Source organism: Amborella trichopoda, chromosome 3, assembly GCF_054954075.1.
Source record: "Amborella trichopoda isolate Santa Cruz 75 chromosome 3, AtrichopodaSantaCruz75HAP2 v2.0, whole genome shotgun sequence".
Taxonomy (NCBI): Eukaryota; Viridiplantae; Streptophyta; class Magnoliopsida; order Amborellales; family Amborellaceae; genus Amborella; species Amborella trichopoda.
The window spans coordinates 49,169,856-49,183,206 of NC_142338.1; the positions used below are offsets into that span (position 1 = coordinate 49,169,856).

The 13,351-nt window shown below is 36.6% G+C and overlaps 1 protein-coding gene across 4 annotated transcripts in view; it reads left to right on the forward strand.

Annotated features, from left to right (window-relative positions):
- Positions 1 to 12,657, forward strand: part of LON2 (lon protease 2) — a 29,837-nt gene extending 17,180 nt beyond the window's left edge. For 2 of the 4 annotated variants that reach the window (XM_088861078.1, XM_088861079.1), the window contains exons 4-17: positions 1,937 to 2,176; positions 3,972 to 4,063; positions 4,898 to 5,077; positions 5,287 to 5,370; positions 5,793 to 5,920; positions 6,441 to 6,642; positions 6,792 to 6,998; positions 7,807 to 7,937; positions 9,095 to 9,308; positions 9,611 to 9,916; positions 10,046 to 10,240; positions 10,407 to 10,652; positions 11,496 to 11,597; positions 12,407 to 12,657. In XM_088861078.1, coding sequence (XP_088717204.1) covers positions 1,937 to 2,176; positions 3,972 to 4,063; positions 4,898 to 5,077; positions 5,287 to 5,370; positions 5,793 to 5,920; positions 6,441 to 6,642; positions 6,792 to 6,998; positions 7,807 to 7,937; positions 9,095 to 9,308; positions 9,611 to 9,916; positions 10,046 to 10,240; positions 10,407 to 10,652; positions 11,496 to 11,597; positions 12,407 to 12,490 — 2,411 coding nt within the window. In that variant the 3' untranslated portion in view covers positions 12,491 to 12,657. Of the gene's footprint in view, positions 1 to 1,936; positions 2,177 to 3,971; positions 4,064 to 4,897; positions 5,078 to 5,286; positions 5,371 to 5,792; positions 5,921 to 6,440; positions 6,643 to 6,786; positions 6,999 to 7,806; positions 7,938 to 9,094; positions 9,309 to 9,610; positions 9,917 to 10,045; positions 10,241 to 10,406; positions 10,653 to 11,495; positions 11,598 to 12,406 lie in introns of those variants that run through there. The other 2 variants (XM_006853953.4, XM_088861080.1) reach the window with 2 other exon arrangements.
- Positions 12,658 to 13,351: the final 694 nt, after the last annotated feature.

Genomic DNA, 13,351 nt, shown 5'->3' on the forward strand with positions numbered 1-13,351 from the left:
TAAATTTCCAATGTTAAAGTTGGAATCAAATCTGAACAAATTGTTGGCAGCACGATGTCCTACTTTTCCACCTAACTGGCATGTGATACTGGCATTCTTTGTGGGTTAATTTGTTGACGATGCAGCAGGGGAAAGTTAAATACCCGGTCCTCCAAGGTTACTATTCCAACGACGTCCATACCCTCCTCTCCCACAATCATGAGAAGGGAGAATGCGACATTCAGAACATCATGTGAATCTTTGGATCCTTCTCTTTTTATCTGCCCATTGGGTGCTACGAACATTGCACCATATTGCAGCAAGAGGGGGTGAAATCCTTCAAAAAAGGACAACCATGGCTGAAAAGACATTTGATGCAATAAGCATCTAGTACTCAGAACCTTGGCCAACAAGAACTTGGTGTACCGTATTTTTCTCAGATACGGGCTGACCAACAGTCACAAGTTGATCAATGATGGTCTTCATTCTGTTTAAATACATCAGGATTGTAGGTGAGTTTTTTCAGGTATTGAATCCCATTTTCAGCTGCTTAGACCTTTCTTTTGAGGCTTGGGAAGGTGATTTCGTGGTTTCTATGCACTACAAATAGCACTTCTTGAGACTGCGTGGACACAATGTATGCGGGTTTTGCATTGAAACCATCATGCAAACTATTCTCCTCTTTCTCTTCTTTAGGGATAATTTACATTAACATTGGATCAGATTCATCCAAGTGACCCAAAGATCAAGACTATGAATAAAGGCAAGCGAAAAAAAGAAAAATTGTTTTCTTGTTTCTAAAAAGTTAGCCTCAATGAGTTTTTTTTCTTGTACTCAAGAAAAAAAAAATCGTTTAGTTTTGACTTTCTGGAAACAAGAAATCGATTTTGTGTGATCTGTTTGATTTTCATTGTAATAAGAGAGATTAAGAAAATAGGAGAAGAAAAAGATTAAGGATAAAGAGTTTAGAAGGACGAATTTAAGGTAGAAGATCAAAAGAAGATTAGGAAGAGGATCAAAGTTAGGAAAATTAAGCGATGGAATTAAGGTTTATGGGAGAATATTAAAGGAAGTTTAAGTAAAAGGAAACAGAGAAAGAAATAATCAGATTTGAGAGGAAGAAGAAAAGCGATAGAATTGGATTTGAGATGAAGAAGAAAAAGGGATGGGATTTGGGTTTATGGGAGGTTTGAAGGAAATATTAAGGAATAGATACAGAAAGAGATAATTAGATTTTGAGGAGAAAAGAGATGGATTTAGGGCAGATTTTTCTTCTACTCTTATACCATGTGAGAAATGAGGTTTGGAGAGAGAGAGAGAGAGAGAGAGAGAGAGAGAGAGATGAAGCTGCAAATTGTTTCACCCTCCTTTTGATTTGTGGTGCGACCTATTCATTTCATTTTCATTATGTTTGTGCGAGTGTGCATGCATGTGTCCCCGTGCGTCCGTTTGTATTTTGTTGTGGTGTGGTGTGTGTGTGTGTCATGTTTTCTCTCTCTCTCTCTCACTCTTTGTGTGTGTGTGTGCGTGTGTGTGTTGTGTGTTACAACATAGGGTATGATATTACATTAATACGCGTTATAAATATAATAATCAACACTCTTTTACAAATATAAATCTACAATGCTGCCTCTGCACGTTACTTCCTAACAGTTTCCACTTAATTGTGTTGGTAGATCAGCTATGTTATGTTTGTAATACAAAATGTCATTTCATGGGCTGTTCTGCTTGCTCTTAACTGCTGGATTTTATGGAAACTATGGATGACATTTCTGACATATTTCACAAAAATTTGCTTAATTCAATGTTTTGTATCAATTCAGACAATCCTAATTCTTCATATTAACTTCTGATAACTTGTTTTCTTTGCTCCAATAATAATCTCAGCAGATATATGTCCCAATCTGAAATTGAGCATTTTAGTTTATGTGATGTTTTGTTTTTCTTTACATGTAAGTCATCCATAACTTACCCAGAAAAAAGTGTAGTAACACCGAGGATTGCTTGGATTTGGGCGATAATTCCAGGGGAGTTGCTGCTAGAGCTTTACATCTCTCAAGGGGAGTGGAGAAACCAAGTGGACGGGTTACCTATAGTGTTATTCTTGAAGGTCTTTGCAGGTTTAGTGTTCAAGAACTTAGTGCAAGAGGAACCTACTACGTTGCACGGATCTCACGTCTTGATTTGTCGCAAATTGGTAATTAATGCTCCCATTTATTTTAATTCTTTGATGAGGATGAAACCCTTTTTCTAGTGGTGCTTTTGATCTTTCCACTCTCGTCCATATGCAGATGTTTCTCTCATCACTTTATCCCCTTCTTTATTTCTGCATTGCATAGGAATTATTGTGCAGAGCATGTTAAGAATGAAACATATGAACAATGAAAAGAAAATTGTGGGTGCGATATTTCTTGTTTGTGGAGATGCATACTGAAAATGGAAAAGGTTTTTCAAGGAAAGAAAAAGAAAGTCATTTCCCTATTTTGTATAGTAACAATACGTATATGTGGGAAAATAATTGATACTGAACAGAAAAATGACAATAAAATAGTGAAATTTTCGTCTCCATTTTGGGATTCTTTTGCATTTACTGAAACCTATGCTGTAAATTAATTACTTGCTGTTAAGAAGATCGAGCTATTCTGCTTAGTTTTCCGAGGAACATCAGATCATCTAACCATGAAAATGTTCTTATACAGATTGTATGGATAGTATTTTTTTCTATTAGGAGAAATATATGACCTAGAATCTAACTCTACATAAACCGGGACAAAACACCAAAACACAAACCATACATTGGTTCCATGAATTGAGGGACGGGGGAGGGAAGGGGGAGGGGAGAGAGAGAAAAATTAATCCTCCAGAAACATACATGTACGTTTTGATTCACCACGTGTTAAGAATTTGGGAGTATTTAATATCTAATTCAGGTCTCAATTGCAGCTTGCCGGCAAAAGAAGTAAAAGATAAAAAGAACTTCTCCAGTGAAGATATCTTGTGGTGACATGTGCTTTAGCACTTCTTTTTACTTTGTCCGTCCGTTTTGAAAGATCCAGTCACTATAAACATTTCATTTTGTTGCACTTAAAATTTTTTGGCAAGTTACCTGCATAGAGTAACTTTTCTTTATTGTTGAATTCAGGAGAAGCTTGTACCTGACATCCCAAGACTAGTTCTTTTTGTTTTTCTTTTTTCCTTGTAATGTTGCATGGTTTGAATCATTGTGAACATTGCATTTTGTTGCATGTTGCACGTGAATCTCTTTCGCAAGTTATGTGTGTAGAATAATAATTTTTTTTATTTGATTTCTTTTCAATCCTCTATACTTATATTTTCAGTTTTTGATGGATCCCTTTACTGGCCAATGAATCTCAGCAAATTAAAAGCTAGAATTGCAAGCCCAATATTGTGTCTAGGAATGCATGAGACTTTCAGGGTGTTCGTGGCAGGAAAAGGGAAATAAAAGAGAAAAAAATAATTCTAAAGAAATGTACATTATGATTCATCACATGCTAACAATTTTCGAGTATTTAAGATCTAATTTGGGTTTGAATCCAGCTTAGTGATAAAAAAAAGTAAAAAGTGAAAATATCTTGTGGACAGAAGTGTTTTAACACTTCTTTCTTTTGTTTTCCCTTATTTCGTCCTTACTGAAATAACACTTCTTCTTCTTTTTTTGTTCTTATTCCGTCCTTATTGAAAGTTCCAACCATTGTAAGAAATGATTTTTGCTATACTTGGATATTTTTGGAAAGTTATCTGCATAGAGTAACTTTTTCATAAGTTATCTGTGTAGAGTAAATTTTCTTTATTTTTGAATTGAGGGAAAACTTGTGTGTCACCTCGGAGGAATAGTTTCATGCCTTTGGTTTGATGGGTGTATTTGATTGCATTTCAATCCTGTATGTATACTTGCATTTTCAATAACTTGGTAGACATTGAAAAATTATATCTAGTCTGACTTACTCTGTGATTGATGACTGCACTCTTAGAAATGGGGCAGGCAGAACAAGACCCAGATCTTCAGGCTTTGTCTCGCCATTTTAAGGCCACAGCAATGGAACTTATCTCTGTTCTTGAACAGGTATTACATTTGGAGCTAGATTGCAGTCTTACAAACTATGTTTGTTGCCTTTTTCTGAGGTTGTTTTTGTGTTGATTGTTGCAATTGTCATTCTGCTATGGGTTGAGGATTTTCTCCGAAGCTCACAATTATAATTCAATGTTCCACTATAAAAGTATACTTCAATGGACCCAGGGAACCATGTTCATTACTTCATTACCACCTAAGGAGGTTATGAAATTTTGTAATGATCTGGTGTCACTTACCAAAAACAGAATCACAGTGGTGGGTTCAGTCTCTCTGTCATTGGCCATCATGATTGCAATGTGCTATGGTTTCCCATATTTCCATGACTCTGGTTTTCCTTAGTCCATTGATCTATGGTCTACTTTCCCAAACATATATTGAACAAATTTTAAATGCACAAGGCAAATTTCTCTTTATTAATGGGGAAGATATGTAAAATGGTGAATGAAGATTGTTTTAAGTTGTATAGTTTTTAGCTATGTCGAACTTCATAATGCTTATAGCAGACCAAAGATTGTAATGCCTCAAGGACCAATGCATGCGGATGCCAGTAATTCTTTTTTATATTTACAAGTACATACCTGCCAATTGTCTATTACTGATATAAGAAAAAAAGAAATCCACTGTGAGATCTTGCTTGAGTCTCCATTATCATTTTCCTGTTAATCACCCATAATTCTTCCATCTGCTTCTGATTTAGCTGCTTAGTGCATGGGATTCATAATTGCTTTTGTATTATATCTATGTTTTTGTATTTGATCTATGTAACTCCTTGTACCAATATATGAATAGAATATCTCAATAGATGTCTTTTGCATGTGATCCCAGAAGCAGAAAACAGTTGGTAGAACCAAAGTTCTTCTTGAGACAGTGCCTGTACACAGACTGGCTGATATTTTTGTTGCCAGCTTTGAATTAAGCTTTGAAGAACAGCTATCAATGTTGGATGCAGTTGATCTAAAAGCAAGGCTTTCGAAAGCTACTGAGTTAGTTGACAGACATCTGCAGGTTAGATGAATTCTTTATGCTCTATCCTGAATTTACAGATGGGATACACAGGCTGTGTATCATACATGCAACACAGCTAAGGTACGTGGATGATAGATAGCCCCAGCTTTCCACCACTTGCCATACGAAGCCTGTGTATGGTATGCTGTCCCTTCACAGATTGCTGGTAAATTTTCATATCACTTTCTTACACTTGTGTTTCTCACCAGTCAATTCGAGTAGCAGAGAAGATAACCCAAAAAGTTGAGGGGCAGTTGTCTAAGTCCCAGAAAGAATTCCTTTTGCGTCAGCAGGTTTCTTTCCTTCCTCAGCTTTTGACTGAATTTTTTCACTTCCTTCTACTTTCATGCTTGTTTTTTGAGCTGCCATTTTTGGGTCATAGTTTTTCTAAACTAGGTCATTGTATTATTGGATATGTGGCCTCACAAAAATTTCCCGTGCTTTTATCGATCTGCGACTCTAGTGGACCATGCGCGCAAGGTGTTTTAAATATGAACATACTTGTTGATATGAAGTATCCTTTTTCTTTTGTGATCCACATTGATAATTTTATGAAAGCCTGTCTTGCTAAATTCCGATGTTAGTTATGGGTTCTGAGTTTTTTAACTGGAGATATGCCTTCAGGATTTCTCAGAACTTCGATTTGGAGATTTTTTCTGTTGCCTGCTTCCTACGACCTGATATGCCTCATTACTATTTGATGATTTTTGTTTAGATGAGAGCAATAAAAGAGGAGCTTGGCGATAACGATGATGATGAGGATGATGTGGCTGCTCTAGAAAGGAAGATGCAGAGTGCTGGAATGCCTCCGAACGTCTGGAAGCATGCCCAAAGAGAATTACGGTATGAGTGTTACTCATGATCTGTGTTTTGATGACATCGGAATACAATCTACTATTCAATTATTTATTACCAAGTGACATACTAAGTGCCCATCAAGAAAAAAAAATCAATAGTTCAAGTTAATAATCTGATTTGGACTGTGGACTAATTTGGATGTTTTGAAGAAAACTTTCTTTGTTGAGGTCTGGCCATGTAGCTAGGGTAACAAATATCACAATCTACTGAACAGAAACTATATTATGGTCCAGTTGACTAAAGACCCTTGGCCACTGTGGTCATCAAATCTTTATGGGATGATCATGGTGAGGGCGAGTGGCAGCCCACCATCGATTTTCTGCCCTGCTTTGGTGGTTACTGCTCTCTCCTCTTAATTATTCATCTATTTATTGGAGTTCGATGACCCAATGGAATGTGGTTTTACTGTTGTTCATGGATTATAGTATACTTGCCCCTAAAGGAAGAGGCATTAGAGGGTTTATTTCTTAAGGAGGTATCTCATCTGAGAGACTTTCCTTTCCAGTCGACTTCGGAAAATGCAACCTCAGCAACCTGGATACAGTAGCTCAAGAGTTTACCTTGAGCTTCTTGCAGACTTACCTTGGCAAAAGGTCAGTGAAGAGAGAGAACTGGATTTGAGAGCAGCAAAGAAGCGTCTTGACAGTGATCATTATGGCCTAACTAAAGTCAAGCAGCGGATTATTGAATACATAGCTGTTCGGAAGGTTGATTTCATAAAAATTCTCTTTTTAATGTTTTATGATATCCATCTATTAAAAGAAAAAGAACCTCTATAGTACCCATCACATTTCATTTGTTCCCTCACTTTAGCTAGTAACTAATTGCTACTTATTCTTGTTAAATTGAAGTACAGTTGAAACCGGATGCCAGGGGTCCAATCTTGTGTTTTGTGGGCCCACCTGGTGTTGGGAAAACGTCTCTGGCGTCTTCTATTGCTGCTGCACTGGACAGGAAATTTATTAGGATATCTCTTGGTGGTGTCAAGGATGAAGCTGACATCAGAGGGCATCGGAGGACATACATAGGAAGCATGCCTGGTCGTCTGATTGAAGGACTGAAGGTCAGTAATGGATATCATATGCCAAAGTGATTGTATTTGAAGTGTGCCATATTTGGATGACCATCTGATCCGACTAGTGGATGGTTGGAGATTAATTACACCCTGATGAATGTCCCTGTGGGCCCCACTCCAATCAATTCTAACCAATGTTTAGGAACTCACCTCGGCCAAAGGATTTGGCCCTTGGCCAAAACAAGTTACTCGGCCGAGCTTGAGTGGACTGGCCAAGTCTTGTATAGGGCCAAAAGTCCTAGATAAATTAACAAAAATTTGAAAAAATAAAGAAAAATAGTAAAAGTAAAATAAAACCAAAGACAACCTTAAAATGTCCAAATAAGCTTAAAAAAGTATAGAAGAAATATATTTTAAAAAAAATGATTTATGGTTGGGGGCATTTAAAAAAATCCAAAAAAAAAAAGGACAGTATAAAAATATGGCAAAAAACACTCACCCATCTTTGCCAAAAGCATCCAATCATATGCAAAAACTTTATACAACAATCCCACAGTTTTTACAATTGTCTTGAGGTTTTCTTGAAATTTTTGAGTTGTACACACAATGGGCGAGGACGAGGACGAGTTACTTGGGCGAGTCCCGTAACACTGTTTCAAAAATTTTTCTTGAGGATGGATGGTGGATCCAGACGTATACCATAACCTTGTATGCTCTGTGTATGATATGCTCTCCTTTTCATTATATTATAATGATGTTAGTTTCTGAGTTTCTTAAGCTCCTGGATCATGACTGAAACAATATATGTGGTTCTCTTTCATTGCTTGCTTATTCTTGATATTTGATTCTGTTGCAGAGAGTAGGGGTAAGCAATCCCGTCATGCTACTGGATGAGATTGACAAGACTGGTTCAGATGCTCGGGGAGACCCTGCAGCTGCACTATTAGAAGTTCTTGATCCAGAGCAGAACAAAACTTTTAATGATCAGTATCCAAGCTTTATATAGCATTCATGCAAGCAGTTGTGGTGGAATGTGTTCTCCGCTGTTTAAAATTTACCTCGTTTACCTTATGGACATGTAAAGCACATATCCTATGCATGCAACACCTCCTTGCTATTTCTTATGCCTTGAATTTATAATATTGGTAGCTTATTTTATAGGGTTATGTTAGGGTGCTTACACTATAGAGCAATTTGTAATTGTACTCAACAAATTTTGGACACTTATATACCTTTGTTTTGTACATGAAGCATTTTTTTAATAAGGGCATTTTTTGTTATTAGGAGGGTTGTGACATCATCCACATGGGGTGTGACATCATCAATATGGAGCAAACTAGTAGCATTTAATGCTCCATGTGGGTGATCGCACATCCCATGTCAATGATGACACATCCCTCCTAATAACGAAAAATACCCTTAATAAAAAAATATTGTATTACAAAACATGATTATATAAGTGTCCAAAAATTTGTTGAGTATAATTATAAAATGCTTTATAGTGTGAGCACCCTAACATAACCCTATTTTATATGATCTTGTTAATTCTTTCCTAGAAGCATGTTGGATGGCTGTTCCTTTTTTGAATAGCTTGTTCCTTCATGCCTATGCCAATGGCTGTAGAGAAGAAGGTCAAAGAACCTTATGCATTAGTTGTTAGTTCTCTTGAAGACCATGTATGTGCTTGCTGATTCTTTTCTTGATTGGGAAAGGATAAAGGCTTGAAGGACATTCAATAACATCAATCCAATTACATGGTTGGTAATTGCAATCTAAACAAACAAGAAATCCTCATGAGGCCCATGGTCTAGTGGGCAGTTGGTTTGCTTAGCTGCCTAAGTAGTCTTAGGAGTTACAAACAGTCGGGAAATAATTGAACGAAGAGCAGGCATTGTAAATATATTTCATTTTCTATAGTTCATGGTTAACTTGCTATCCCTTATTGAAGGGTATGATAGATATGTGTGAAATTTCTGTTAATGTAATATTCTTCATGTGAAGAACAATCTAAATGTTATAAATATCAGCATTACGAGCTCCTTAATTTAAACTTTCTAGTGTTTGTTTTTACACATGGACGTGTGTGTTTGCAATTCTTTCTAGAGTTGTTTTGAACACTTTATTCCTTAATTCAATATCACCAGCTATTTGAATGTTCCATTTGACCTTTCGAAGGTCATTTTTGTTGCAACAGCCAACAGGGCACAGCCTATTCCTCCAGCACTTTTAGATAGAATGGAAGTTATAGAGCTGCCTGGTTATACACCTGAAGAAAAAACAAGAATAGCTACGCGGCATTTGGTACCACGTGTTCTGGATCAGCATGGGTTAAACCCTGAATACCTCCAAATATCTGAGGTAATAATAGACCTTACTACATTTTCCACCATCTAGAATGAAGAATTAACTTCACAAATGGTAATCTCCTTTAATTGTGATATTGGATTTCAATAAACGCTTGAATATTTTGTCTGTGAACAGTTACTGAAAATTTGTTTTTTTTTTCCTTATCCTGATACTTATAGTTCAGCAACTCGCTTCCAGCATGATATTATCTCTACATAGTTTCACAGTAATGGTAGACCAGCTATGGAATTTATGGATGGAGTATTCGTATGATAAAATTTGATGATGATGGTTATGGTGCTTTTTGTTTTAAGGATGTGGTTGCCCTCATAATTCGGAGATATACACGAGAGGCTGGTATACGAAATCTTGAAAGAAACTTGGCTGCTCTGGCCCGTGCAGCTGCTGTTAGAGTTGCTGAGCAGCAAAACTCTGTTCCTCTGAGCAAAGATGTCCAACCGTTGGCTGCATCATTGCTTGAAGAATCTCAACTTGCTGATGGTGCTGAAGTAGAGATGGAGGTCATCCCAATGGGTGTCAACAAACAAGAACTATCAACTGCTTTCAGGAGTCCTCCAATTTTTGCTGTTGATGAGGCTATGCTTGAAAAAGTCTTGGGGGTAAATAGAGAGACCAATTTCTTTTGATTTATGCATCCTGGACATCTACTCTCTTTTGGACTGTGAAGTTTAATACTTGGGACTATCAAGTTTCTTTTTACTTATCTGTTTGGTGGTTATCTTATGTAGCCTCCTAGGTTTGATGATACAGAGGCTGCAGAGCGAGTAGCCACTCCAGGTGTCTCGGTTGGGCTTGTGTGGACCACCTTTGGTGGTGAGGTTCAGTTTGTTGAGGCTACAACAATGGTTGGAAAGGGTGAATTGCATCTTACTGGGCAACTTGGTGATGTTATCAAAGAATCAGCACAAATAGCACTAACTTGGGTATCATAATATTTTATTCATGTGAACTTATCTAAGATACCTGAATTCCATGTGTGGCAATACAGTCAATCTTATGTTGATTCTAGCTTTCAACACCATCAAGTCATTGATCTATTCTCTTTGTACCATCATCAACTAATCAATAGATATCTATTGATGCTTCTAGGTCAGGGCAAGAGCTGCCGATCTTATGTTGTCAGCCACCTCAGGGCTTAATTTATTGGAGGGCAGAGACATTCACGTGCATTTCCCTGCAGGGGCAGTGCCAAAAGATGGTCCCTCTGCTGGAGTAACTTTGGTTACATCTTTGGTTTCTCTGTTTAGTCAGAGAAGAGTTCGCTCAGACACTGCAATGACTGGAGAAATGACCCTGAGGGGCCTAGTATTGCCCGTTGGTGGAATCAAGGACAAGGTGACCAATGTTCGATCTTTTCGGTTTCAGTATGTAGATATGGAAATATGAAAAAAGATATTGTTAGCTGCTTGGCCTACAGAACAGTGTAAGGTGGATGGCCCAGATTGAACTTGGGCCAATCTGGCAGGCCAATGTGCTTTTAATTTTTTTTTTCTAATGAATCTGATAGATGTCAAATTTTAGAGACATGTGGGCCTGACGTAGGCTCCACCAAGAAATATTAGATGAGTTCAGATCAGCTAGTGTGGTCATATCTGGGCCATGCGGCCTCTGCTACTTTGTAGGCTGGGCAGCTAGCATCGAATTATCACGCAAGTGTCTGGAATACCTTGATGGATGATGTAGTTGCTTAGAAATTTGGGAAACAGTTCTTAGATGGAATTTTTGATATAAAGTAGCTGTGATGCATGTCCTTTTCTAATGTCCCTGTTTCCCACCTGTCGGGTATTTGAAACATTGTACATGCTAGCATTTTTAGATTTGATGACTTCATTAAATCACCCGTGCTTATCCTGTGTTTAGGGGTAAAATAGTCTTTTTTAAATATTAGCAGTTCTGACCTGTCCTGAGATTTCCCAATTTATGGTGCACCTGCATGACTTATGCAGGTGTTCCTTGAATTGTTTCAATATTTTCCCTTTATAATTCTGTATCTCTTCGCCATAGCAAACTTCAGTGACCTTATCACCACCCCTTCCTGGACAATTTGTTCTGCATGAATGGCTTGATTTTGGATACAACTTTATGACTACCAAAATTTAAAATGGCTTATTACACTGACCCATACGAACTACACTAAAATTTGTCTGAGGTTTCTCAAATGTCATTGAATTTTTTCAGATATTGGCTGCACATCGTTATGGAATTAAGCGAGTAATTTTACCAGAAAAGAACGTGAAGGACTTGGTGGAAGTACCACCGGCAGTTCTTGCTGGAATGGAGGTATGGGGTGATTCCAAACTTATATCTTTCCACTCCTCAGTATCTAGGATGACTTAATCTCTCTTGGAGCCTGTAGAAGTTCACACATGAATGTAACATCCATTATCGAAGGATGCTTTTGTGTGTACGCTATACAAAGATACTGAAGCAGTGGTTTTAGTTTTAATGAAATTCTAACTTATTAAGAAAGGTCAATATGATTTAATAGTCAAAGCTGCACATGGGTATGGAGAGTGAATAATATCTTGTGGAGTTGCCCAATTGGGTTACAGTATATCTATGAGAACTGTGCGCTTGCCCGGTTCCGAGTTTCAAATTTATTTGTTCAAGCTGTTGTTATTTCGTGATGTTGTAGCATGTAGAATATCAAACAGCATTATAGAAACGTTGAGTGATTCGAATTTCTTTCTTGTAGACATTCCCTTACTTAAAATACCTCTTGATAAAAAGCTACTATATTACAAGGTAAGGGTATTAGATGTCGTAAAATATTGAGTATATTTAGTAAAATACTTATGAAGCTCTTCATTTATAAAGAGAGACATTTATTAGTTATAAGTCTTCTTTCTATCATGAAGCTGTTCATTTAGTAGTCTTTTTTTTTTTTGGGCGCAACCGCCCTTGAAAGAATTCTTCATTAAAACATGGGGCATTATTGCTCTAGCCTTGAAGATTTTACATTTGTGGGTATGAGATTGCAATGAGTGTAGTCATGTACTTCTTTGTTTATGTTCTTATAGTAACAATCATAATCTTCATTTAATTTTATGTCTTCTATAAGAATAATTGTAATCTTCATTTGTTAACAGCTATTGCTTGCAAAGAGGGTTGAAGACGTGTTGGATAATGCTTTTGAAGAGGGATGCCCATGGAGACAGCACTCTCGGTTATAGTGAATCCATTCTTTTTATCTGCTAATTAACTTTATTAATTATGCAAAAATTATTGCAATGTAGCCATTATGTTTCACATGCTTGTATAATGAGAGAAAATGTTTCATGGGCCATATGTATTTTATGAAAAGTTTGAAATAAAGCTTATTTTTAACTCACTTGCCACATATGAAACGCATTACCATACATCCCAACAGTGAAGCCGTGAGGCACATGTTATGCATTTTTATTATTGTTTTTTTTTTTTGAAAACCTTTATTATTGTGATTATTATAATATCAAGGTAGTAAAACATGTATAAAATATTTTTCGTAAAATTTTGGGGTTAATTAATAAGGAAAAAGTTTATATAAGGGTGAGGCCCTAAACAATCAAATTAGGGCGCACTTCAAAAATTCACTAAAAGTTGTTTTGATGCAAAAAAATCCTCAGATTGATCATTTCGAACTCAAGATGTATAGATATGAGAAAAATAGATTTCAAGTTTTGAAAATGGTGCATCTTGTAATTCATTTTTTAACTGTCAATTTTTCAAGTGTTTACGGATATATTGGATTTGTACTATTTTTGAAGTTTTAAATTTTATAATTAGAGATATAAATAAATTTGTCTAGCTATCCCAAAGATTTCTATAATTAGAGATATAAATAAATTTGTCTAGCTATCACAAAGATTTCTAGTATTGAAACGTCTTTCAATTTTATTTGAAGGTGCACCTTATCTTAATTATTTTGGGCTTCAGCCTTATACGAACCACACCCAATTAATAATCCTCAAAACAAGATCATTCTTTATGTGTATATGAATATCCGGACTATGTACTTGGAAAAAGACATGGTTTTTAAAGTCCTCGGACGCATA